The sequence below is a fragment of the Sciurus carolinensis genome, chromosome 3 (genome assembly GCF_902686445.1).
Source record: "Sciurus carolinensis chromosome 3, mSciCar1.2, whole genome shotgun sequence".
In the NCBI taxonomy this organism is placed as follows: Eukaryota; Metazoa; Chordata; class Mammalia; order Rodentia; family Sciuridae; genus Sciurus; species Sciurus carolinensis.
In genome coordinates this window covers 162,540,520-162,567,960 of record NC_062215.1, presented here as the reverse complement: position 1 = coordinate 162,567,960, position 27,441 = coordinate 162,540,520, and the positions used below count along the sequence as shown (strand labels likewise).

Genomic DNA, 27,441 nt, shown 5'->3' with positions numbered 1-27,441 from the left:
CACTCTTTAATTTTCCTTCCTTTAATCTTAAGCAAAAGAGACACAGGGGTTCAAAAATAAAAATTTCTTTCCCCCACCCCTGCCCAAACCTTGACCCGGCTCCCCCAGCACAACCTCCCTTCCTCCCCAGGGAGAAGCAGGAAGAGGAGGGGGCAAGGGTCTCCAGCCGGGGAGCGGGCAGGCAGAGGGGGATGTGCCGAGCTTGGTGCTGGTCTCTTTCCAAATATAAATACATGTCAAAATGGCTGGAGAATCCCCCACACCCACCACCCAGGCACTCTTCACTTCCGCGGTGTTTGGAGAGGTGGGGGGCCAGGCACCAGCTGACTGTGGCTTACTGTGCCCTCTGGGCATGAGCCCCACCAGCCTCCTGCTGCTCATTGTAGAAGAGATGGCACTCGGGGTCCCCCCGGACGATGGGAGCTCCCTGGATCAGCTTCCCGGTGTTGGGGTTCACACACCAGCACTCCCCACGCTGCCCGTTCAGAGACATCTTGCACTGAGAAGAGACAAGAGGAGACCTTGGAAGACGCCCAGCAGCCACTCACTTTCCTTCCCGTACTTCGGGGGGTTACTGCACGGCTACCCTGAGCTGAGCTAACGCTGCAGGGCGGCAGGTCTCAGCCTCCGAGGTGCGCTGGAAATCCTGAGAATGCAGATCCTCATTCAGTAGGTCTGAGGCAGACCCCAAAGCCTGCCTGGCTCACAAGCTTCAAAGCGAGGCCGAGGCTGCTGGCTGGGGGACCTCTTCTATCAGCCAGGCTGTCTTTTGAGGTTCCCACAGGAAAGACGCAGCTCCCACCACCCTCAAGGAGGTCCCACCAGTGTGAGAATAAAAGTAAGTGTGTGTCACGTGTTATACCACCAGTCACACAATTCTCACAACCACCACCTTGGGAACCAGGTACCATTATTATCCCCACTTTGTAGTCGATGGACTGAAGTATTCTGGCTAAAAAAATTGCCCAGGGTCACACAGCTAGTAAGGAACAGAGCTGAGATTCAAACCCAGCATGCGCCTTCCAGGGTCCCCACTCTAAACCATAAGTTAACTCCTCATGCTGAGGGATCTCTTTAGTCACCCACAGGTACAGCACACAGCCTGTTTTTCATTAGAAGCAATCACTATTTCTCCTGAGCTCCAAATGAAGTAAGAGGCGTACATCTGATGGACAGATATACAAATAGCTCTGAACGCTAGAGTAATGTTTCAAGGGGCGAGATGCCTGTGTGGTGAAGGAAGTGGGGGAGTGAGACCCCCAAGGGATCGGCAGAGCCTTGTACCCCTTCTCCTAGCTCCACACACCCACCCAGGATCACCAAGAGAGCTTTCAAAACCCTGTCTGAGAAAGTATCCCTGGCCCACAGAACCTAAATTTTGGGGGTAAGCCCAGGCATCCATATTTTGCAAGGCTCCTGGAAAATCCCAGTGTGCAGCTGAGAACCTCTGCCTGAAAACGGAATGAGAGCTGCAGACAGCACTGTCTCCCCCTCCCTCTCATCCCTCCAGGAAATGTCTGCATACTCCTCCCTATAAAAGGGATGTGGAGGTGGAAGCCAGGGGTGGGCTCAGTCAACTGACAACTGATCAATGTTTCATCACTATGAAGTGATAAGCCACATATGTGTCTATGTGGAAAACATTTAGAATCTAAGAGGGAAATACTGCAAATACTGCACACTGATCATTTGAATACAGAAAGGGGAAGCCAGGAGGGCAAAGGGCTCCTGGGTAAACTCCCTCCACTTTCTCCAATGTACTTAGAATGATGTTCTGGTACCGTTTTTTGGAAATGTTTTCAATGGTGTTTCTCCATCCCCAATTCTCACCCCTGAGATACCTAAAAACCAGAGCAGCTACTTGGACAAAGGTCTAAATGGACAATTCTGAGAATGTGGTTCACGGACAACCATCAGGATTGCCTGGGAGCATGTAGAAAAGCAAACTCTTGGTCCCCATCCAACACACTGAATCGGTCTCTGGGTGTGGGCCCAGGAATGGGCTTCAGGTGACTGTAAAAACTGAGATGGGTCCTTTAAGCCCTCCCCACCTGGACACCAAGCACCACTGGCTGGTGGCTGGGAGAGTGGAGTCAGCCCCACACTCCCTGGTCTGGCAGCTGGCACTGCCATCGCCATCCCCATGGTTACAGAAGCCTGTGTCATCTCAACTCAGCTCTCAGACCTCAAAGGATTATGGGTAGATGGGGCAGGAACCAGGCCTGCCAGGGCCCCTAGCTGAGAAGCAGCCTCTCTGGCCCAGGTTAGCACTCGCACTCACCTGTTTGAGGTTATACAGGCCATGCTTGTCACAGTTGGGGATGTGCAAAGAGTAGAGGTGCTCCAGGGGGCCCCGGTCGTCTGGAAGGCGCATGGTGGCGATCCGCTCCAGGACCTGGTCCAACTCCTGCTGGCAGGGGGTCTGCAGGCAGGTGAGCACAGAGCGCACTCGGAGTGAGAAGAACGGGCACGCAAACCCCAGCCCTGGACGTGGTCTCCAGAGCAATGCGTCCACAGGGCGGAGACTCCCAAGGCCACCAGGCTAGTAAGTCCGGCCAATGACGACCCATCCAGTGACCTCACTATGCCCAACCCATCCCTAAAGAAAGTCACATGCATGTGATTTGCACTCCTCCACTGCTTTTCTCCATCTGATAATGACATTAACAGGTCAAAATGGGCCCTCCTGCCACGTCCAGAGTGTCCACACCAAACCCACGGCCCAAGTGTCTCTCCTTGCTATAAATCCAACCAGGGCCCAGACCTGAGACGGCAAGACTCAGATAGAAAGAGGAAAGAGACACTGCAGCAAGGGTGAGCAAGCTTCACCATCCCTGGACTCAATTTTCTTCACCTATGTCCCAAAGCCAAGCAGAAATGCAGAGGTTTTAGAAGCAAGAAACTTCAAGAAACCCTGCTGAGTCCATTTTACAGCCCAAAGGTCACTAAATACATTAGAGGCATGGGAACAAAGGTGCTCTGCCAACAGGTGCTCAGCATGTGGGTCAGCATGGGTGCCCTCCCCAGCCGTGAGACTCCCTTTCCACGCCCTCCCCCTCAGCCAGACTTGACCCCCGCTGACCCGGGCAGGTGGTGGCCGAAGCTTCTTGGGCTCCTCCAGGCCGAGGTGGTGCTTTCCTCCTTTGCCCATCTGCCGGTGCTGCTCAGTGACCTTCTCCCGGAACACAGCCAGCTCCTTCATGCCTGACTTGAGGGGCTTCCTGCCGGCTCCGCCTCCACCTCCCAGCATGTTCATGGTCCCGTCCACGTGGTTCTCCACTGGGCCGCCCTCGGAGTGCTCATCTCCATTGTCTGCAGAGAGAGGAAGGGAGGAAGAGCCCTAGGTACAATCTCCCCGGGAGCCAGGCCTTCCTGGACCCTAACAACAAGGAGAATGGAGATCAGCAACACCTCATGAGTGCCACCCACATCCCACGGCCCATGCTTGGCAATCCACGTGGACTCTCCACGTGTTTCACGGGACCCTTGGTGGTCCTATTGGCACCTCCCCAGCTGCTACAGATGGAGAAGTTGAGGTTCACAAAGGCCAGTTACCTGACTAAGATCCTAAACCTGCTAAGTGATGGATCTAGGACTTGAACCCAGGCTGTGTGGCTCCAGAAATGTAACAGGGACCCCTCCTACTCTGTTCTGCCTCCCTCCTAGGAGACCTGGATAGAGCAGAGGAGCACAGCAAGGACGAACACATCCAAGGCTGGAATCAGGTCCTTTCTGGAGTCCATCAGAACTCCCCACATTCACCCACCACGAACCCCAAGTTTCAGTTCTTCGTCACTTACAGTCTGAGAGGTACTGATTAAAAACTCATGCCATAAAGATGACTGGGCATGTCCAGCACAGGAGTGTAAGGTCAGCCAGAACCAGTTCCAGGCATTCCATTCCATCTCCCTGCCAAGAAGTTCCCATAACGCTCTGCTCCTAGGCTGCCACAGCATTGCCCTACTGACTCTTTTGTTTCCAAGTCTGTGCACTGTACCCCAACCCCATCACAGTGGAAGCCCCAAGAACAGGCACTATGACTTCCTGGACTTGGAAGTAGCAGCTTGTCACAGGGCATAAGTCCTCACCAAGATGTCCGTCCAGGGAACATCAAGTCTCTTCAGACTTTCTTAAACCTACTGTGTGCACAGCCGGGGTAGAGGGGACCTTGAGTGTAGCCCCCAGCTATCACAGTCTCACTCTGGCTGAGGAGGGTAAGAGGAACAGAATTGAATGGAGTTGTAACCAAGGAAACAAGTTCCAGCATGCTCTACAAGGGCAGGGAGTCCACAACCCAGCCCCAGCCCCTTGTAGACACATAAAGAACAAACAGCCTGGACCAAGCGGCCCAGAGCCTAAGTCTGCAGGTCCCAGCAAGATCCAGGTGGGTGCAAAGGGCGTGTTTTTCAACAAATATTACTTTTTCTCTCCCCCTCTAATGTGCCTTATAAAACTTAAGAGTCCTAGTCACAAAACAGAATGGCTCTCAAAGTATTTCTACACAAGAATTTGAGATGAGGCATGGAATGCATGGAGGTGCCTTTAGAATTCAGCCCGGGTCCCTCCTGGGCAGTGCTGCATGGTGAAAAGAGCCACCAAATGGGAGTCGTACTGCCCTCTGAATTGCCGTGAATTGTGTTCAGCCAAGGGACGGTCGCCTCTTTCACACCAGCTGCAGCGCCAGGTACCAGGGATACAAAAGCACTTGGTGAAGGGTCCTGCATGGTCTCTAAGATCCAGGAACATTAAAGGCACTGGACCCAGCCCTTCCCTCCCCTTCCTTCCCTACAGAGAGAGACTCTGGGTTCTCACTGACCGGCCCAGCATCCTCAGCAGCTGCACTGACGAGGTGGGCTACTCAGGTTAAAGCCCAGTTCTGCCACTTTCTCTATCATGTTTCCCCTGCACATAGCTGCTCTGTGCCTCCGCTTTCTTAACTCAGAATGGCTCGATAATAATAGTTCTTTCTTTAGAACTACTGCAAGAATGTTGTAGGTAAAGCAGTTAAAACTGCTTGGGACAGAAACACTGCGTTGCTCGTGCTTATCGCTTTGATGGTGATGGAGACTGCCCCTGTTACCTGCTGCCTCGGCCACATGGAACCCGACCAAGAACCAGGAAGCAAAGGAAAACATGACTCTGAGCACCAAAAGAGCTCTCGCTACGTCCGAGCGTTTTAAAGTCTTGGCATTTTCCACATGACCTGAGCAGAACCATCACAGGAAGACCTTGAAGCCTGTCTTCTGGATGTCTGCCGTCCAAGTTCACCAGACTAAAATCAATGAAATTCAAAAGAGGAAGAGGGAATATGTGCAGACAGTGACAAGCGGTATCCAAAGACAGGAGGGGAAAAGGACACTCAAAAACCAACAGGCCAGGCACAGTGGCACATGACTTTAATCTCCACAACTCAGAAGGCTGAGGCAGGAGGATCACAAATTTGAGGCTAGCCTCAGCAACTTGGTAAGGCCCTGTCTCAAAATAAAAAATAAAAAGGGATGTAGCTCAGGGGTAGAGAGCCCCTGGGTTCAATCCCAGGAACCCAAAAACAAACAGACATAAGAAGGACTTTGTGAGTATGTCACGCACAGCAAACAATCTCGCACCCATTGATCACCCATGGGGATCTCTATGTTTTCTAGCCCCAAACAAAAACTCTATTGATGATAATGACCTTGGGATATCACCAAAGGGGAGAGAGTTCAGTGCTCAGCATTAAAAAAGATTTTTATCCAAAATTGTTAAGCTTTAGAAAGGCAGAACTTGAAATATCTAAACTATGCAAACCCAAACCTAGACACTTTTTCCATCTAGAAGGGCTATTTCTCCAGGGATTCTGGAGAGTCCAAATAGCACCAGAAATCATACAAGATTAAATCCCACTCCATCAGCCCCTGCGCCACCACAGGGGAAGGCTGAGGACTTAGTGTTTGCACCTAGGCTGACGAGAATCATGTTCCACCCTGGTTCAATCAGACCCAGCAGCTGGCCCCAAACTCCCCTCTTCCATCCCATCTTCCCCTTTCTGGGCTTCAAGGTAGACAGCAGCAGAAATCCAAGGTCCCAGAAGCAGGTTGGGTTTTCCTGCTCAGCTGCCTGCCAGGTGGCCCAGAATGGAGACACCCAGTCACCCCGTCATGCTGCAGAGGAGAGGTCTCCTCTGTACCGCAGGTCTGCACAGGGTCACCCTCTGGGATTAGGCCATGCAGCAAGGGTCAACAATTAAGACTGCCCCTGATTTCCTCAGGTGGACACAGAGGTGGTGGACAGAAGGCTGAGGGAGAGCACCTGGGCAGGCCTAAGATGAGCCTTCCTGGAAGGTAGGAATGCACTTCCACAGAGAAGTCTCCATCTCCTTAAAACTAACTGCGGAAGCGCCAGGCAGATGCTGCCATGGCGGGGGACTCAGCACCCGCCTCACTGCTCCCACTACCAGACCAGCTTCTCTACCTGGATTTGGCTAAGGATCTCGAGCTTCCTACCTCTCCCCACTACAGACAGTGGGGACACAGGAGGAAGAGAACAAGGTGGCTAGGAAAGTCCCACCTACACGGCCGCTTCCCAGCCACCCTCACCCAAGCCTTTGCTCCCAAGATCTCCCTCAGTACCACCACTCCTCAGAGTCCTGTCCAGCTGGCGTCCTCTCTTCCGGAGACCTCCACACCATTTCCAGACTGGACACCACGGAATTAAAGAAGACCAGGGCTCTGGGAATCTGCTGGGACAACATAGTTTCACCACTTCTGGAAACTTCTACTCTGGGCTCTAGGCCTATGACTCACAAGTTCACCTGGCTCCACCCTCTGGGGAAGAGGCCCACCTTGAGGACTGGGCCAAGGAGGCCAGTCTCCAAGATGGCTGTAGTTGCATATTCTTTGGCTAAAGAAAGAAAAGGCAGCTATCTCACCTGCAGCGTCTGAGGAGCAGCTCCCCTCACCCAATCCCACTGCCACTGCCTGCAGCGTCCTTTGGGATTGAGGTCTCAACAGCAGCAGCGACAGTTCCAGATAATTCTTTGTCATAGGGTCTGGCCCGTGCATTGCAGAATGTTGAGCAGTGTCCCTAGTCTCTAGCACACAGATGCCAGTAGCACCCTCTCAAGTTGGAACAACCAAAACCGTCTTCGAACATTGCCAAATGGCACCTGGGAATCACAAACTGACTCCAGGTCCAGAATCACTGGAGTCAACCTGAATTCAAATCCAAAGGCCAGGAAGCTCCTAGCCCTGGGATGACTCCAGGGCCCACACTTGGCACATCTAGCTCCACGATGTTCTCCTACAATGGCTAAGACCCTCCATCCCCAGCCACTCTAGTCCACAGCAGGGTTCGAGGCCTTCCCTGAGCATCCCAGGGTACTCTGCCTGCTGCTCCCTCTTCCCCAAACCCTCCTGAGAGCTGGTACCACAGACAGTGGTCAAAGAAGCATCCCTCGGCTGAGTCCCAGAGATCAACCCAACAATCAACGCCAGAAAGCTCCCATCCACCTCTGGAAACGTTTGAAGAGAGGCGCACAGAGAGACAAATGTGAGCTCAGGCCTGGAGGCCGGGGGACTTATCCATCAGGCAAAGCAAGCACAGTGCTGGGGTGCCTAAAAGTGTTTTAATTTATTTTAAAATCAGAAGGAAAAAAATAAACTTTTTAATCAAAAAGTCTTAATATCTCATATTGATACGCTGGCATTTAGAAAAATGATCATAAAATGATCTTAAAATGCTTCCCTGGAAGAAGGGGCACACAAAGACAAAAATGTCCGGGGCCCATGAATACCATAACCAGACCCTGGCTCTAGGTCCCCGAAGACAGGCGTCAACTGGGAAGTTCTCTCCTGGCAGGACAGAGTTGGCATCCTGTCCTAACGTGTCCCCAATCTCTCTGAGGTGAAGGTCAGTTTGTCCACCCTCACAGGGGCCACCTGGCTTCAAGGGTATGTTTCGTTCCATTTCATATCGATCTCGCCCCTGCCGACAAACACGCCCACACGATGAGGAAATCCACGCGCCGGTTTGCTGACGCAGGCTCTCTCAGAAGGCGGCCCGGCACCGCTTCTCCAGGGAACAAGCTTCAGGACCCGAGTCCAGTGACCAGCTCGGAACGCATCTTGAAGTAGGAGTCCAGGGAAGAGAAATTAAACGTCTCCTGGGAGAGCAGAACAGACCAGAGGCTGAGAAAAACCCTGCCATCTTGTTACTGGTCTCAGCCAAGGAGTTCCAAGAATTTAGGCCCCAAAGTCTGAACTGCAGCTTTTCCATGCAGCTCTGCAGTCCCAGACAAGCTACTGAAGCTCTCCGTGCCTCCCCTGCTCGTCTGTAACATAAGACAGTGGCATCCAGCTCAGGGGACTACTGCGAGGACCCAGGAGACACTGCATGCCAGTGCTGTGGCTGCGGGGATGGGAAGGAGCACTGGGGTCGGCTGCCAGCTGCTTCCATTTTCTCCCCGCCAGGCCTCCACCTCAGTCTGACAAGGGCATGGTCACATCTACGAAGTTCCTCCCATACATTCTCTTCTAGAAGCAAACTGCAGGAAAACATTCCAGATGCGGAGTTCCAGCTAAAGATGGAATTTTCCCTTGGAACAAAAATACCAAGTTGCATTTTTTTGCTGCCTAAGAGAGTTAGGTCCAGAATAATATTTATTAAACAACCACTTATTTATGCAGCTCTGCAGGCTATGGTGCAGAGGCCACCATAAGACATGATTCTTGGCAACCCAAATGACATCAGTGGAAAAAGGTTTCGGGCTTAAAGATAACTAATAGGGACTTCTGTGGCCCCTGAAGAGCCTTTGAGTTTCTCCCTAAGGATTGGTAAGCCTGAGGCCCCCCAACTGTCCTCTGACCCACCCCAAGGAGGCCCACTGGAAGCTCATACCCAGCAGAAGGAGCTTTATGTCCACCTCTATGCATTAATACAATGGTGCTCAAACTTAATTTGGCATATCCCTTTTTCCCCCAATGTAATCCTGTTTGGTTGTAGCATCAGTGACCTTATTCAATGAATCAAACTCCTTTGTGTAGACAAGAGGTTCCCAAGTTCAAGACCAGTCTCAGCAACTTAGTGAGACCCTAAGTGATTTAGCAAGATCCTGTCTCAAAATAAAAAATAAAAAGGGCTGGGGATGTAGCTCAGTAGTGAAGCACCTCCGAGTTAAATCTCCAGTACTAAAAACAAACAAACGAAAAAAAACAAATTAACAACAAAAAACTCTTGTGTCTTATAGAGCTTCATCTTCTCCAAGTGCTATACTGTGACCTCAAAGCTTCACTTGGAAGTTCCTCTTTCCTCATCTACAGAAGACCTTAAAGCACTCTCAGGAAAAGAGGCCCCAAGAATCGAAAACCAGCCTTCTTGTTTGGAGTGTGTGGCATTGGTCCTTATCCAGGCCTGGTGAGAAAATGAGCCATTTCCCCCTATACATCATGCATCTTCCAAACAGATCAACGTATTTCCCTTTCTTTTAATTATTTTGAAGAAATCCTAACCATCCTCCAACCTTTTCCTACTGCATGGCTGTCCTGAAACCTAAGAGCTGCGGCAGTGTAATGCTCTCATCCAGCCCTGGACCTGCCCTGCCTCCAGGGCACTCACCTCCTGCTGCAGGTAATGGTATCTGAAGCCCTTCAAGGACTGCTCCTGAGTGCTGGGCCAGAGGAGTGAAATGCTGCTGGCTGCTTTCCTGGTTCCACCCTGGTAGAGAACTCACGAGGCTCCTTCTTTATTAACTTCTCCCAAAATGCACTTAACCTTGACATATACTGGGCAAAAGAATATATTCTAACCATAATTTTCCTCTTCCTCCCCAGGCAACTTGTCCATTAACATCAACAGCAAGGCTGGGATGCAGATCAGTGATAGAGCTCTTGCCCGCCACCGCAAGGCTCTGGGTTGATCTCCAGTACTGGAAAAAATATATTTACGTGTGTAAATATCCATGGCGTGGGCAATTCATTAACAAACTCAAATGGGCCAAGAACATCAGGAACCAAGCACCCCAAATTCCAGCTTTGCTACCCACCATTCCCCCACTATTTTGGCCAAACCATTTAATCTATTTGAGCTCGAATTTCTCAAGTCTGAAAAACGGGACTAATATTTCTGCTTAAATGATGGTTACCATTTAAGCAGGATACACTTTTATTCTTATCCTCACCTAAACCATCATTGGGGACAAGATCAAGTTTTAGAAAAAGTGAACAAATGATCTATTTGTCAAATGGATAAACGAAAAGTATATCTGCTCCGTACAGGGATGAGTTGATGATACCTCACCTGCAGAACCCCCAAATGCAAGGAAAACAATGAGTTAGAGTTTTCAAAACTATTCGGATCTTCTTTCTTCTTTTTCTTTATTTCTTTTTTTTCTTTTCAGAGGGGGCCGATGCTGGGGATTGAACCCAAGACCTTTCTTAAAGAGTGCTAGGCAAGTTCTCTGCTGCTGAGGCTATTATATCCCCAGTTCTGGATATTTCTTCTAAAACTTAATTTTGTTAGTTGTTTGAATTCTGCTTTTTAGTACTTCAGGGAGAGTTTCTTCTGTGCTATGTCTGTTATCTTGTCACTTGTTTTCCCAAGGTCTGGGGGAGGGGGGATCCTACTTTTTATTTGCATTTCTTTATTTCTATGATTTTTTGCAGTGCTAGGGATGGAACCCAGGGCCTCACACGTGCTAGGCAGGCACTGTAGCAATGACACAGAACCCTGGCCCTGCCCTTGCTTCTTAATGGCTCTGGGAGTGGGACCCAGGGTCTTCGGATGCTAAGCACATGCTCTGCCACTCGGCCACAACCCCAGTCCAGTTCTTATAAACTCTATGGTGCTGAATATCAGAGCTCTCTACCATTTGATGGAAATCCTTGGGCAAAATTGGATTTGCCTAAATTAACTTTATTTACAGAATTTAGGGGAAAGTAAGGAAGAGAATGAAAAGGAGGGGAAGGGTCAGTGGCTCCTAACTGCCACGCCTGCGAGGGGACACTGGCCAACACACACAGGAAATGGGTTTTGTTGGAGGGAACACGAAGCCGATCCCTTTGGATGGCTGATTACAGTCACCAATTCCACCTATGAGGCCACCGTGTTCTGCAACACAGTCCACCGACGGGCTGGGACTCGTCATTCAGGCCACGCTGCAGGTGGGGAAGGAGGCAGAGGTTAGAAAGAGGGTCCTGTTTGTTATTTTTTGAGCTAAAGTTTAACCTGAGGACCTTAGTCTCTCTGGGTGAGTGACACTGTTTATGTGTCTTCCCCTCCTTTTTTTCAAAAGGTCAGAGGCAACAGGCAGCAGCGGCCTCTCACACTAGTTCTGCACAATGCATGGGATGTCTGTCCTGGTGCCGACTCGCCCCCAGGGCACACTGCAGCTCAGTTATGGACCTTCTCCCACTTGGTGGATCCACCTACCCACTGCCGACACCCAGCTTCATTTCATTCCAAACTCCCTTCCCATCCTTTCCCACCCCCTGGGCCCAGTGTCCTGCAAGGGAGCCAGCCAAGCAAAGCCTGGCGTCTCAGACACCACCACGTTCTAGGAAAACTCCTCCTTGGCCAGCAGACCAGTCACTGCATAATAGGTGGCACCTCCTCCTAAGTCCCCCTCGTGGGAGGAAACGGCTTTGTGAATGTGGGGTATCCACATGTCCCCTCAGCTACTAATCAGGGCCCAGCTCCCAGCTCCCACAGACCACCGTCATTAAGCTGAGGGTTGAAGAGCTCAGAAAACTGCTGAGCAGAGCCAGAGACACGAGCGCCACCCTTGTGTAGTGGGGGACCGCCTAGAGCACAGGACGCAGCACCCGCCCCCTGGCCGAGCAGTCCCCTCCCTGCCTGAACTCTGGTGAATTTCCCTGGAACACTGACTCAGGTTCAAAGCCTGGGCCAAACAGTTCTAGAAGGGCAGGAAGGGCGCCACTGCCCGACAGCCAGAGAATCAAGCTTCTGACTGTGACTCCACCATCCCAGGACGCTGACTGGTGCCAGGCAGTGCTGAACTGGGGTTGGCTCTGGCACGTTCTCTGTAAGTTCAGGGAGTGAGACTAGGTCAGTGGCTTCCAAATGAAGCTGTCCACCAGAAATCATCTGAAGAACTTGCCAAAAATCTCCCTGGACCCAAACCTAGAGATCCAGAGACGGCAAACCTGGGCAAGGGCCAAGGGACCCATATTTTGAACTCTGGCCTTTCCAGGGCCCTCATTCCTTTGTGATTCTCTCTGATCTGGGTTTCCTGAAGACCTTGGTGAGGGGAGAAAGATGCCTCTTCTTTCAAAAGCTTTTGCCTCACGTACACACTTCACAAAGACCCGACCTCAAAAGTTCTTTCCACACACTTGCTCATGGTTTGTAAACAGACACATGTGTTTGCTTGGACACACAGAGAGGCCCTTCTTGGCCAGGTGTCATGGAGATTTCTAGAGCATGCCCTCACACTGCCGTCTCATCTCGGGCTCCCCGAGTGAACAGAGAAGGCAGGGCCTCTCCAGAGCCTCCCTGCCTGTGCACACTCTAAAGGATTGCTTTACAAACACCAGGGTCATTCCTGGAATCTCAAAGACCTGGGGAGGGTCAGGGCTGAGGCAGACAGTTTGAGAAAACAAAAGCATGCTCAAAATTCAGCCAAGGTCCTCTGAGGCTGTGCAAGCTGCGCTGTCCTTGAAGAGCCAGAGAAACTGATATCAAGATGGCAAACAGCACTATCAGCTTTCACTCTTTCCCATGGGTCCCGAACATTTCTCCTCGGACTCAAGCCATCTGGGAACCTGGCAAGGTGGCCTAGTTGGTGAAGGCCCAAGAGAGTAGAGTGCACATTGGTACAAACTTGAACCAGAGATGATGAGAAGAGGAAGCACGCCCCTGACAAAGCACATGCACAAAAATGATCATTACAGCATTATTTGTAGTTGCAAAGAACTATCAGCAACCTGACCAGAAAGTCTTTTAATAGGTGAATGAATAAATGCAATGAATAGAGTAAAGCAATGGAGCAACACCAGCTCCATCCTTGGGTGCCAACAAGTCGATCTCGGAATCTTAATGTGAACAGGGAAAATGAAACCCTGCAAGTGCATTTTCAACTTATTTTCGGAGAACAACCAACCTGAATGTTGGCCATCCATCATCTGTGTGTATGCCTTATATATATGTGCATGTATGCAAATATGTGATATCGACCATCCATCAGATGTCATGCGAATCTGTCAAGCTCAGAAAAATAAAAGCTGAGCATTCATGCCAGTAGACAAAATAGTCACTGCTTGCAGTTCTAGGTGGTAGATTGGTATTATTATGTTGTTCTTGGTACTTTTCTACATTTTCAAAAAGGCCCCTTGCAGCTGGGGATGTAGAGTGTAGCTCTCGCCCACCACATGTGGGAGCCTAGGCTTGATTCCCAGCACTGCAAACATAAATCAATAAATATACAAAGTCACTTCTCAGGCCGTCCATCCCTCGCCTTCCTTGTCAAGTATTAAACGGGAAGTGCCCCTGGAAGAGGGCCTTACAATGGTGACACGGCGACTTCAACACAACTTTCACCGGCTAATGCAATGTTACCAGGTCACTTGACCACAAATCAGAGCTTGTCATGGGTTCCTGGCTATGTCTCTGTGCCACGAAAAACTGGGAAATGAGTCAAGGCAAAGACCCATAAAGAGCAGAAGAGGGTCACTGAATTAAGAGAACAGAGAGGAAGGACTCAAGATGGCTCATGCCAGAAAATGGACATGGGATGGGCTCAGAGCAGCCCCAAGGGACTGGGGGAGGGGGGGACACTCACAGGGTGACAGAGTGGTGGAGATGCCCAAGAGCCAGTAACACTCAACAGGAAGGAGATGGTTGTTCTGTCTCCCAGAACACCAGAGAGAAAAAGCTTCAACTAAAATAAGAGAGATCCAGGTTAGAAACCATTTAAGATTCATGAGAAAAAAACAAAAACAAATTGTAGACAGGAAAAAAATCATAGACTTTTTCTGGTATAGTTTCAGGAGCCTTTTGAGAAGTAAGGGGGATGGACAACGTGGTCAGCAAGCGTCCAAGGTCCACTTGATGGTCAATGAAAGGCATCACTGGCCAGCACATCCTAGGAATTCAACTCTGCTTCCTTGCAGAATTTTATCCCGAGTCTCTTGGTGGAAAGCAGCAAGTCTCTGATTTCCCTGTCTCCTCTGAAAGATGGAAGCTTCTTGAATACTCAAGCTGGGTCTTAGCTTCCACAGAGCTTTAAAAAATTCTACTTAACCAAAGGAGGGCAGGTGGGGAGACAGTGCATGTGCTCAATCTGCTCTTCTGGGAGGAAGTGACTATGCTTCCTTCTTCCAATATCTAGCAAACTCGATTCCCTTTCTTTTGTGACTTTATTCATCCCAAAAGAATCTCATAATTTAACATCAAGATCGTCCCAGGCCCTAGCCAAAAGGCTCAGAGTCACCTGTTTATTTGCATCTGAGGAATAGACAATCTCTTTTGACATGGATTCTTCTTAGATTATATTTGACTTTTCAGAACGCTTTTTTTGTCCCCTTCTAGCAAGACAACTGCTTTCTACAGTTGGTCCGCTAGCTTGCATGTAGGATGTATGCAATCCCAGTTTAAACATTAGAAAAGCCAGGAGCATCCCACCTCTAAGTGTACCTTGTGACATTATTCTTTTTCTCCTTTTTCTGGCCTCTCCCTCACCATGCAGACCCCACAGCAGCAAGAATAGAGAGATAAAGAAAAGCAGTGAGCATGCAGAAGCCTGAGATAGGACACTTGCCTCTCCCAGGACCACTGTCCCTTACACTTTCTTTTTGGCAATACTGGGCATGGAGCCCAGGACCTTACACAAGCCAGGTGAGCACTCCACCAACCACCGAGCTACAAGCTACATCTCTAGCCCTCCTACACTTGGTTCGGATGATGTGACCCCTCAGCCCAGCTCCCAGAGAGCAACACAGACTGAGCCTCCCCGGCAACTCCTGTCTCCTCCACCCTCCTCTTCTGTGAGCCTCTTCTGCTAACACTGCTCCTAGGTATGCCAACCTGACAAACCGAACAAAAAGGAATTTAAAATCTGCAAAGATGTCCAGGACTGCCGGCCACACTCTCAAACCAGCACAAGAAGTGTCCTGAATATAAATAAGTGTCTTTAAATAGGTCACCATGCTTTTCTCTTTCTTTGACTAAAAGTTCACTGATTGTGTCTGATCTGACGCAGTATCACATCCGTCGCCCTTCTTGGCTCCGCTGTCTTGGTTTAAAAAGCAGCAAACCAAATCAGAGATGACCAGCAGAGCTTCCATGAGAATGCTCACTACTGGGGTGTAAATGGACCATGGTTTGGCCATCAAGCTCTTGGTAAAACCATAAGAAAAGACAACGTCAACGGCCATGACCACCCAGTGGAAACCCCTCAGCCTTGGACTGTGCACTCTGGATTCAATGACAACTTTCCTAAACAAATACAGCTATCTGGGTAGCCACACCCCACGACAGGATTCCCAAGATGACCCATCAGAAAACATGTGCACAGGCCTTGGTCCTTCTCCTGCTACGTCAAGCTCAGGGAGAGAAGGAAGGGAGGGTCAGAATGTGTACAGTGTCATCTAATTGTGACTTTCTATGCTCCTTGGTTTGTATATACAACGTCGTTGCATTGTCAAGTAATCACGTGACATTGATAACTTCTTATCCCCTCTCACGCTTGATAAAGTCATGGAGTTGGAAGCCAACTGCACAGAGTCACGTAGTCAGTGACAGAGCCAAAACCAAACTGGGGTTGTTTAGTTTCACAGCTCTCAACCAACTCGAAGGGCATCCGGTCACTGACACCATCAGACAGACTCTACCAAGCCCGGTAAGCCCAACACTTCGGTGCTGTTGCTCTCCCTCTCTCCAGGGCCCCCGTCTTCCCAGGGAAGAAGGCTGTCAATCAACTGGCAGCTGGTCCCACCCAAATTCAAAAGCCTTTATGCCCCATAAACCCAGCCCACTCCCCACTGCGTCCTGCCCAGCACACCCTCCCTGCCACCCGGGGTTTTCAGAGTCACAGGGCTGGGCACAGGGTACAGGGGAATGGCCATTCTCATTTTTTTCTTGGCCTTCAGCATTTCAAAAAGCAAGTGTCCCATTCAGAGGCCCCCTGGCCTCTCTGTCCAGAAGTAAAGACAACAAATCTAAAAGAGACTCCCTGCAGAGCTGCATAAAGAAACACTCTGAGAAGTCAGGCCTTAATTACTGCCTCCCGGGAAAAGGGGTTTTTCCAAGAAGCAATATAGGATTCCCCGCTTTTGTGCAAGTGGAGTTGGGGGGGAATAGAGCCCTGGGGTGAGAATGCAGAGACCCGTGCCTGTCCCGGCACTTGGACCTGAATGCAGCCTGCCTTGATTTCTTCATCTGACAAGTGGGGAGAATTTGAGGCTACAATGGAGCTGAGGGGAAAAAAAAAATCAAACAATGGCCACTTTGGTAGAAGCAGATGGCCAGAACAAAGCAACTTCAATTATTGTCTTATCTGCTCCGTGAGATGGCACCCTTCACGTACTGCCAGCAGCTCTGCACCCCCACAACCTAACCTGGGTCCCTCCAGCTGGAAGAACCCCATCTCAGTTCATCAGGGCAAACACAGTGAAGACCGCTTGCCTCCCCACCCCCAACTTATCAGGGCCTGGAGTGGGGGCAGTCTCCCGCCCATCCTCACTTCCTGGCTCACTCAGTTCCTTGAATGAACACAGGCTGACACACCTACACCCGCCACTAATTAGAACCTCCCCAGGCTTCGCTCCAGGCCAGCTTCACGGGGCCCTGTGGGCCAATGCCTCTGCCGGGCAGCTGGAGACTGGCCAGCCCCTGCCCCCTTCTCCCCAATCTTCAGTCCTGCCCTGCTTCCCAACCACCAGGCAGAGATGTGGGGCTGGAAGCCAGAAGGGCTCCCAGGGTTTCAAACCCCCCACCCCCACCACCAAAAAAAAAAAAGGTAGGGGGGGAGGAAAAAATTCCTGACTACAGTTGACTGTATTTCTTTCCGGGGGAGCCAGCTTTTGAACAGTCTCCCTGAATCTTGACTGACACCCAGGGCTGAGCCAGCCCAGATCTTCCTTGGCTTTGTTAAGGAACAGGAGTGGCTAAAGCAGGGAAAGAAAGGGGGACCAGGAGCCAAGGAGGAAGAGGGCCGTGGGGGATGGTCCACTCATCCTGCTCACTGTGGAGGCGGGGTTACTCCAGACCAGAAAACCAACTTGCTTCTCTAGATCTACCACCCCACCTGAAATGAGCTCTTCCATGAAGTCCCCCGGAGAGTCTAAGGAGACTATCCATCCCAAATTCCCAACGGCAAATCCTATGCTGTCTCCACTGGACTGGACTTCACCCTAAGTATATGTTGACCCCAAAGATTCCTGCATCTACCTTTTCTGTTATCCTGGGCCACTGCCTCCATTGGATGCTTGAATACCTACAGACCCCCGCACACTGGGCTTTCTGGAATCCAACCTTAGAAAGGCCCCCAGCCCTCAGCAAACATTCCCCAACCCAGCTTTCCTGAAGAGAACCCCTCAGCTCCCGCAAAATGAGATGCTGCTCCCCCTCTCAGCAGTGAGGTCAACTCTGGAGTCGATGTAGTGAGAAAACGTCATTCTGGAAAGAACATCCGATTCCTTTGCCAGGATCACGTTCAACTTTCTGGCACCCTAGGCTCAGAGAGGCCGGATTTGAAAGGCCCATTTTCCTGGAGCAGGAAGCAGGCTCCACAAGACCCTCACTGGCTTTGAGCACACCCTGGAACGTCGTGTATGCCTGAAGTGTGTTAGGGCCACCTGGATTGTACCTGACCCCATTATTCTGAAGCCAGGGAACGAGCAGATTTCTTTGAGAGGGCCACCTACAGGGAAAGGGCCTTCCCCACCTGTACTGCCCCAGACCCAGAGGTGCCTCAGATATCTCCAGTCTTCTGGATGCTGGCAGATGGAGAGCTGGGTCCCTGGGATGGCTGGCCAGGAGAAGGTAAGAATTGACCCTCTGTCATTTGCTTATGAGCAGCACAGCTGGCACAAGAACCGAGGTGTCCAAGTTCTGGGTCATCTCTGTCCCTCCCACCTCTATTCTGGGCACTAAAGTGAAGTACAAACTTCATTCCAAGAATGGTCAGTCCAGACATTAGGATGTAGGCCCCAGAGTGTTTGCTGCCTAACTCACCAATAAAAAATGCAAGCCTGCTACCCTGAAACCTTTTATTTATTATCAACTGGTTTTATATTGTACTTAAAATACAGTTTCATTATCCTTTCCATAAAGGACCTCACTACAACCTATAAAAGTGGGTCAGAGAGGTGTGGACAGTCGCACTCTATAGTGGAAGAGATGGCAATCAAGGGACTCATTACCAAAATCAGGGGCTCGGGCTTTGTGGGTGCAGGTGCCAATTAACCAAAGTGACAGAGAGGGTTACTTGCCAAGATCAAGGCTGCTAATGTGTGGAAGAACCTAATGTGTGCCAGGCACTTTCCACTGTCACAGTTTATGCCCCTGAAGGGGAAAATATCATCCCCACTTCACCAGTCCTCGCATCCTGACACCAGGTCAATCCGATAGTAAAGGCCAGGCTGCCTTCCCTTCTGCTGCCTACCAACTCTTCTTTCTCTCCAGAGACTTCCATGACCACTCTGTCTTTCTTATCTAGCAGCTGCACACTATCAACTTAACATTTTTGAAGTTCCCTGGGTTTCGGACTTGAGCCTCTCAAAACAGTCAAGAAAATGCAAATCATCAAAATCCAGCAGACATACCATGGCTTGTCGGTACCACCTGCACATGGCAGGTGTCCAGGATCAACTTCTGGCCCATAGGCTCAAAGGCTTTTTGCTGCCAAGAGCCCAGCCCCTTACTGGGCCACGGAGGCAGAGGGGCCTGGAGGAATGTAGCCAGGTTAGTCTCTCAGCTCCTGTCCCTCAGTTGAGCCTGTGTTCACACCTATGAGATGGAAGGACCGATGCCAGAATGCATGAGGCCCTGGGTTCAATTTTTAGCACCACAGAAAGACAGAGAGATGGAGGAAGCAAAGCTTCCCTCGCCTCACAGGAATGAAAGGAGACAGGAGACAAAGCAGGCATGAAGGACAGATGTGCGGACAGTCTCCTGATGGCTGGCTGCCACCTCAGGAAAACACTGGCCAGAGATAACAGGAGAAGCAGAGGGCCTGGAACATCTGCCAACCAGATCCCCAGCTCCCCTGGTGAAGCAAAGTGCAGTTCCAACTGTGCCTTGGCTTTAGCAGAAGCAGCACTAGTACTGACCCCCTTCGCAGGAAAGTGCCATGTCCCCTGCCCAGCCAGTCAACAAGCCTCATTCAAGTCCCTGAGTTTTTTCCAATACTCCAATCTCTAGTCATCTTTGTGGTCTAACCTCTGACAGGATCTGAGGAAGTGTAGGGCCAACATATTTTCATGCCACTTTGAAGCCTATCCACTTAGCCCAGAGCACATATTTCAGCATGGGGAGGGAGAGGTGAATGGTCCAGAGGGACTGAAAGAGCAGGAGGCAGAAGGCAAGGGAGGGAAGGGAGATCCAGGAACACAAAGAGAGGCTGAAGCCTGCATGAGGTCTCCTTTAAAAAAAAAAAAAAAAAAATGCTAGGCTTTCTTTTCTCTTGTACCCTGTGAGAGGACCAACCATAAAACCAAATGAAGATGTAGCCTGGTGCTTTCTGCTCCTCCCTCATTCCCTTCAGCAGCCAGGCCCTTCCCTTCCAGATGGGTACTTCCATGAGCTCCAAGAACTTTCAAAACTTCCTCTATCCGTTTTGAGAACAATTTGTCCCATTTCCATGGCAGAGAGTGGTCATGCTGATTGCCGGGCTGGAGAACAGGGATTCTCAAGGGAAACCAGCAAACGTCTGAAGATGTGTAACCAGATATTCTCCGGGAGCTCCCAGGTAATCCATGGCACTTTTACTGGACTAATTTCCGTGACTCCCTAACTTAAAGGAAGGAAGTGCCTGAAATTTTTATTTTGAAGCGCAAGGTTAAGGTGGGCTCACAGTGAGAGTCTTTCTTCCCTTTGCCTGCCAGGAAAGTCAGTAGTCCAATATGGCAAAAGAACACTGTGTAGATACACGCTCATGACACCAACCAGGAAGTTCTTCTCTCTAGACTCTCCCATCTATCCTAGCCTTGTCCTTCAGCCCTGTTTTTGTAAGGGGCTTTAACACTGCTATGCAGGATTTTTTTGTCCTCAAATATCTGGTCTAAGGAATCGGGTCATTATTACTACACAAAGGGAATGATACAGCGAGCATTTGGGGAAGGTAAGTAGGGAAACTTCAAGAAGATTCCTCCCAGGCACGCAGTCCTAACAACTTGGGAGGCTGAGACAGGAAGATTACAAGTTCGAAGCCAGCCTTGGTCATTTAGTGAGGCCCTTAGCAACTGAGCGAGACCATGTCTCAAAATGAAAAATAAAAAGGTCTGGACATGTAGCTCAGTGGTAGAGTACCCTGGGTTCAGTTCAATCCCCAACACCAAAAACAAAATAAAATAAAATGAAGAGAACTCTTGATGCAAAAGCTTCAAGTCCCAGCCTACTCTGGCCACTGAGAGGATACCCCAGCATGCCTCACACAGCCCTCAACCACCCAACCACCTGACCACCTGGCAGATAGGCCCTGCCTCCAAGTCTTGGGTGCACAGAGCCATGCCCGGCCTGGTCTCTTAACCAAGGAACTTCAGAGTCCAGAGACAGGACCCTGGAGCTGCTGTCCTCAACTCCCCCAATACCTTCTTCCACAGCCTGGCCCAGTGGTGACTGAGGGGAGCAGCTCAGCAGAGCTGGTTCAGGAAGTTCTGTCCAGAAGGGGGGAGGGGAGGCGGGAGGTAGTGGTGTTAACAATCAGTGACAGTGGGTCCCACTCATTCCCAAGTCTATTTTACGACTTTGAACTCGGTATGCAAATTTATGCAAGACGAGATGCAAAGCAGTGCTCTGAGCCAGAAGTCCCGTTGCTTTCTCCCCCCCCATTTTTGAAGCTGCACTGAACCACTGTAAATCAGTGCCTGCCTCTCTCCGGGTTCCTCTCCCCCAGAAACTGCAGATGCAGAGGCTTCCCTGCTACCTCACTCATTCACCCTCGTGGGTCTGCCTGCCTGTTGGCCCAGAACTTGGAATGACCACGCATTTCTATAGCACCTTCATATGTGCAGAGGGCCAGACGGCCACTTGGGCAGCCCCGCCCCTCAACATAATCCCCTTCATTGTACCCGGCAGGGATGGAGGCTGGGGATGCAGAGAACCAGCCAGGCCTAAATTCTGAAGGGCCTGGCCCGGCTCAAGTCTGCCCGCCAACTCCCACCCCACTCAGACTTTTTTCTAGGCATCTCTGCCCACTCCACCACCTTCCACACTCACATAGTTTCAAAGTCTGAACTTCAGGCAGACCTCAGGATGTCCTTTTCATTTTTCTCCCAGGTCTCTCCACCCCTACCCACCCCCCAGCGTCTGACTTCTCAGTTTCGGTGAACCAACAAGTCCCAGGCCATTATCCTCCAGGGTGGGATGCAGGCTCACCAGCACCCACTTCTGCTGCCGATGTGCCCACCCCCACCCCCTGCATCCCTGCCATCCCCAGGAAGCCAGCAATACAGCCCCTGAGTCCCGGGAACAAAGACAAAAGAGCTAACAGTAAAGCCGGAACTGCTGGGGTTTGCTGCCTCGAAATAAGAGGGTATGTTTAAAATTCTCAAAAGCAACCTGCTCAAAGAGGAATGCAGGCTGGGGGTGGGGGGCTCCTTCTTCAGAGGCGGGAGAAGGAGATGGGAGATGCAGAGTAGGAGGCAGCAGACTCAGGGGTAAGATCTCTGTACATGCAGCCCCACCCTGCCCACACAGGGACCCTAGTCCCTGCCCCAGCCCGAGACCCTCTCTCCCAGGCACAGAAGCCTCCATTCTTGCCCCCTCTTTTCCCTGCACCCCTCCAGCCCAGGTTTCTCCCCATAGGGCCCCCTCCCCAGCCCTACTCCTGGCTCAGCCACTCCAGCTGTCAGTCACCTACTCAGCTTCCATCCCCAGCCCATACCCCTACCCCTCTACCCCCACCTTCCCATACTGGAGCACAGGAGAAAAATGTAGAAGGCATCAGGCACCGAGAGAAGGCTGAGGAGGCAGCTGGGACAAGCTGGCGGAAAGAGTCCCATAACCAGGCAGAAAATCCAGAGTGACATTCTTCCCATGAACTCACCCCATTGTCCCTGGGCTCCCCTGACAACCTCCGCCCCCTTTCAGGATACAAGAAGTGGAGTGGGGACCTCCCTCCTGCATCTGTTGAGGGCTGAAGACCCCCACCTGCTTCATGGATCTAGGAAGCAGGAGAAGTGGAGTTCAAGTTCAGCAAGACAAACGAAGAGTGGAAAAAATATTAAAACGGCGAGGAAGAAAACACACCACACGCTTTGTTAAAACAGTCAAAATCCAAAAGGTTCGATGAGGCCTTTGGAAAAGTTCGCCCTGCTGAGGAAGATGTTTAGTTTGAGCTCAGCTCAGAAATTGCAGAAAACCTCCTGGGTGGACTCCGGGGTGCCAGAGGTTATGGGGGAGGACTGGTCTCAGGACTGGGGGACGGTGTCCCACAGGGAGAGGACTTCACTCTCTTTTTTCTTTTATTATTACTAAGAGAAGCAGGAGGGAAGGGTTAATTTCAAGGCAGACTGGGAGAAGAAAGGAACAGAGGGGTTCCACTTAGAGGGAGCCCTACCTTACTCAGTACTCAAGGTCAAAATGTGCCAGAGAAATAGAAGAAAGATTTCAAACTCTGACCCCTAATTCCATTCTCAAGGAGAAGAGGGGGAAAAACAATAGCAAGCCAGAGGAAGGAGGCCGCGGTGTGCGTGGAGGGAGGGGGCCTTAGAAAGACGCTGAGAAGCAAGAAGGAATGTTCGCACTTTTTCTCCCCCAGCCCCCACTTTTTTTCAGTTTGAAAAACTTGGTCAGACTCGCTTGCTTTTTAAACAGCAGCGGAGAGTGGACACATATCACCACGATCTCCAAAAGGAAAGAAAGAATTACAGCTTCCTCCAGACCACGGGGCAGATGCCTTTTGTAAATTAAAAAAAAAAAAAAAAAAACAAAAAAAAAAAAACAAAACTCCTGATGGCCTGGTTGAGTCCTTCAAGTAACTTTGTGCAAGGGATGAGGGCCCCTTAACAAAGAGCCCCAGGTTCCTCATCCTATAGGATAAAAGAGTTCCCTCGACTGGAGGGGGCATCACACCGCTCACGTAACAGTCGTTCCCCCACCCAGGCTCCTCCCGCCTCCCCACCCGCTGCCCAGATGCTTAAACGCACATCCTGGCTGCCCGGGTCCTGGGAATGCAGCCGGCGATCCGGCTTAAGTTACATGGATTCAACTGCCGGGGTCTCCTCCACGCCTCCCTAATACGCCCCCCTCCCGTTTTACTTTTCCATCCAACATAGCCCCCTTCATTCTGTTTAAGACAGCAGCGTTCTCTTTAACTGCTCTCCGCAACTCACCCTACAAAAAGCACCAAATCCTTTCTTCCCACCTCAAAACCCCAAAGGAAGGAAGGGTCTCTCAGTGCGCCGGTGCCTCCTCCCCTCCTCACCCGAGGTCTCCGATGTCACCAGCATCCGGTGGCTTGGGCCTCCCAGTAGCGTTCCCACCGGGATCCTTTGATTGGCGGTCACCCACTCAAGCTGTGCCCCAAATAAGCTCCAAGTTCCTACTCCCACGGGTCTGACCGACACCCTCCTCCCCAGTAAATCCCCCCTCCAGAATAAAAGTGAGGGTACGGCCCACCCGGGGAAGGCTGTGGCAACTACCTTGCCTTTCCTCTCCCAATTTATCCCCACTGAATTAGTAGCCAGGACTCCTCCGCTTGTCCACCTCCAGTCCCCCACTCCGGGCCTGACTTTCGGGTTCCCGCCCTCAACGGTCGCCCCAGATCTGGCCACGGACTCAGCGCTGGCTCCACCAGTCTCTGAGGTCCTGCCGCACACTCCTCTCCTAACGGCCGCCGGCCGACCGCCCCGCTGCCCTCCGAGCTTCTCCCAACTACTTGCCCCACTCCGCGTTACCTGCAACCTGCTCCGGGCTGACGCCGTACTTGGCGTCCCGGCCCTTTCCGCAAGTGCCCACGCCCATGACCAGCGACTGCAGGGGCAGCTCGGAGCCGGGGTTGGGGTAGCAGCGTAGCCCCTGGCCGCAGCGTGGGGTGTAGACGCCGCACGCCTCGCCCTCCAGCCGGGCGCACACCGAACAGCAGCCGCAGCCCGGCTCCCGGACCAGCTCAGCGCAGGTCCCGCGGGCGCCGCCGGCCGACCGGGACACCGCGTCCGGCGGGGGCCCGCAGGCGGCCAAGCGCTCTGGCGTGCAGGGCGGGCAGCGGAACAGCACCTCAGCGCGCACTCCGCGGCCACCGCCGCCCGCGCCCAGCAACAGCAGCAGCAGCGACGGCAGGAGCAGCGGCAGCGCGGGGCCGCCCAGTCTCAGCAGCATGTTGGCGGTGGGGAGCGCGACAGCAGCGAGCGAGCGGGCAGGTGGCACGGCCCTGCGAGCGCGGGAGCCGCCTCCTCCGCTTCTTTCTCCTTCGCCGCCGCAGCCGGGTCCTAAAAAGCCTGCTTCTCCCCGCCCCCTGCCTTCTCCCCTCCCCCTTTCGGAGACCACCCCCTTCCCCCAGCACTCCTGCGCGCCGGCACGTGCGTGCGCACACGCCCCCTCGCCCACCCCGCCTAGGTTCCCTGCTTCTAGGGTCCCGTTTGTCCCCGATCCTGTCGCTCCTGATTCTTCTAGCCGAGGCTCGCTGGCTCCGGAGAGTAAGAATAACTTACGAGCCTGGGTAGGACAGGCGTGCGAGTGGGGAAGAGCCGGTGCTTTTGTCACCGTTTGGTGCAGTTTGAAAGGACTTAAGTTTGCGCGCATCCCTTACGGCCCGCAGTGAACTAACCGTTAGGGAAACACAAAGGCACGATTTTGACCTTCAAGTAGATTCCGGTGCTTGCATCAACTCCCTCCATCCTCGGGGTATCACCCCCTCCTGACACGTTGCTCAGAACCATGACCTTGGGTGCGTCCTGAGGAGTTCAGACCCCTCTAGACTAGGATGTCCCCAAACAGCCCCTCTTAGCGTCCGTTGCAGTTACCCAATCAGGAACTCATGGCTACAATATGTAAGAACCCGAAAAGCGATTTTTAGATCCCGAGAACCCTTCTCCCTTCCTCTCACCCAACCCCCTCCTCTTAATGATTTCTTAGAGACGCGACCACCTTCCACAAATCCGGAGGCATTTGCTTCTGGAGATACGCCCTGCCACCGGGGTCTTGGAAAGGTCGGATCAGACCCCTAGGTGTAAGAGAAAGCCCTGACATAGAACCAATTAAAACTCTCTCCAATAATGCAGATGGACGAGCATAGCGTATATTGTTCTGTTTGGTTTACTGAGTCACTAACCAAGCTGCCCCGCAAGTCCCTGTCATTCCAGGGTGGACTCAGCCTTAATTATTCACCCATCTCCTGGGACGTGACCCTTGCCAGACAGAGTGTCTCCAGAGGGATGGACCACTATGCTAGCTTCCTTGAGTCCAGGTTTAATTTTCCAGTACCTCCCATGCCATTCTTCCTCCCCAGACTCCAGCACTCCACTCCAACTTCAGTACTCAGCCTATTTGATCCAGTTCAGCAGCTAATCATGTGGCACCTGGCCCTGAAGGTGAGTTAGATACCTCCAGGAAGGCAAGTTCCTGATCTTAAGGAACCAAGAGGGGAAGAGTTGTGGGGATGAATTTGGTAAAACTGGTTGGCTTTGAGAAAGAACTGTTCAGGTGAAGAGGTGATTCCGGAATGAGAGGACAGTTTCCTGGGTGAGGCAGAATTGGAGCTTGGAAATCTTATCAGCGGAAATGAAGGGGTAGCAACAGCACCCTAAGCGTAGGGACCAGCCAAAGCAAGGACACTGAAACAGGAAAGTGAGGTTAGACATTGGAAAGTCGGTCCACTTCCTCCAGAGAGCTGATGCCTGAAGGAGCCTTAAGGGATTGGCAGGAAATCCAGTTGACTCATGTGGAGGTTTGGCTTCATTGGTTCGGCAGCAGGGATGCAGCCTGCACGTTTGAGTACAGGAGCAAAATAGACAAAGCTGGACCTCTGGCGATCACTAGAGCTATGTAGAGTACAGATTGTACATAAGAAACTACACATGGGCTCAGGGAGCCACCTGGTCACCTCACTCCATGTACCCCTGTGTCTTGCGCCTGCTTGGTAACATGCATCCACTGATCACATCCACCGAGTTCCTTCTGAGTAAAAACAGCTATGGCCCCATACTTCCCGATAGAAATCTAATGTAAACTCCAAGTGTGAGACACGTGTACAATTTAAAAATTTTCTAGAAGCCACGTTTAAAACATAGCAAAAAAAAAAAAAAAAGTGATTTTTTCCCCCGCCCGGTACTGGGAATTGAACTTAGGTTCTCATGTATGTTCAGCAAATGCTCTACCACTGAGCTACTTCCCCAACCCTTCTTTCTTAAATTTTATTTTGAGACAAGAATCTCTCTAAATTGCCCAGGCTACCCTCAAATCTGTGATCCTCCTGCCTCAACTGGGATTACAGGCTATATCCATTTTAAAATATATATACTTTAGCTCAATATGTCCCAAATAATATTTTACTGAGTCAACACTAAAAATCATTGAGAGATAAAACATTTTTTTCATACTAAATCCTCATTTTCTGATATGCCTTACCCTTATAGCACATTTCAACATTCAGTTTGAATTAGCCAAAATTCAAATGCTCAGTAACAGATATGGCTAGTAGCTACCAAAATGACCAACCCAGGGGTCTAAAATATAGTGCCTAGCTGGGCGTGGTGGCACAATCCTGCAGTCCCAACTACCCAGGGGGCTGAGGCAGGAGGATCACAAATTCAAGGTCAGCCTGGGCAATTTAGAAACATCTTGTGGCACCTAGTAGACTCTCAGTGTTTGTTGAATGAATAAAAACTACTGATTCTAAAAATAACCTTGGTAGACCCCTTTTCCTTTTTTTTTTTTTTTTTTTTTTTTTTTGGCACTGGGGATTGAACCCAGGGACACTTTATCCCCAGTCCTTTTTTTTCTTTTTCTTTTCTTTTATTTTGACACAGTTTCACTGCACTGTTGAAAGTAGCTTTGACCTTCCCATCCTCCTGTCTCAGCCTTCCACATTGATGGGGTTGCAGGTGTGCACCACCCTGCCATAGAAATTCTCTTTCTGCAATGTCCAGCATCTGGGATGAAAGGTAGTGATAAATTTCTTGGGAGGCTGAGAGAGACATTCATTCAATCTTTTAGCTTCTGACTTATCTTTTGAGATTCACTCTTCTTTCACCTTCCTTTAAAGTTCTTGATCTCTTAGCCAAGTACTGTAGAGATGAGCAGGCAGAGAAATGCTGACTTAACAAAAGTACTCAAAATGGTTTTCTCTAA

At 51.0% G+C, this 27,441-nt stretch overlaps 1 protein-coding gene and 1 long non-coding RNA gene across 3 annotated transcripts; one reads left to right on the top strand and one right to left on the bottom strand.

Moving 5' to 3' along the window:
• Igfbp2 (insulin like growth factor binding protein 2) lies at nt 1-24,574 on the bottom strand. The gene is made up of 4 exons (XM_047546809.1): nt 24,051-24,574; nt 3,083-3,312; nt 2,282-2,422; nt 1-499 (listed from the first exon to the last, which is right to left on the bottom strand). Exons 1-4 carry the CDS (start codon nt 24,469-24,471, stop codon nt 335-337), a joined length of 957 nt encoding a protein of 318 aa, XP_047402765.1. The 5' UTR covers nt 24,472-24,574; the 3' UTR covers nt 1-334.
• LOC124980839 (uncharacterized) lies at nt 15,776-23,041 on the top strand. Of its 2 annotated transcripts, XR_007107884.1 has the most exons (5): nt 15,776-15,829; nt 19,800-19,900; nt 21,430-21,685; nt 22,243-22,435; nt 22,930-23,041. It is a non-coding gene; the product is annotated as an uncharacterized LOC124980839 (long non-coding RNA). The 2 variants fall into 2 exon arrangements; XR_007107883.1 differs by having other exon boundaries at nt 22,243-23,028.
• Nucleotides 24,575-27,441: the final 2,867 nt, after the last annotated feature.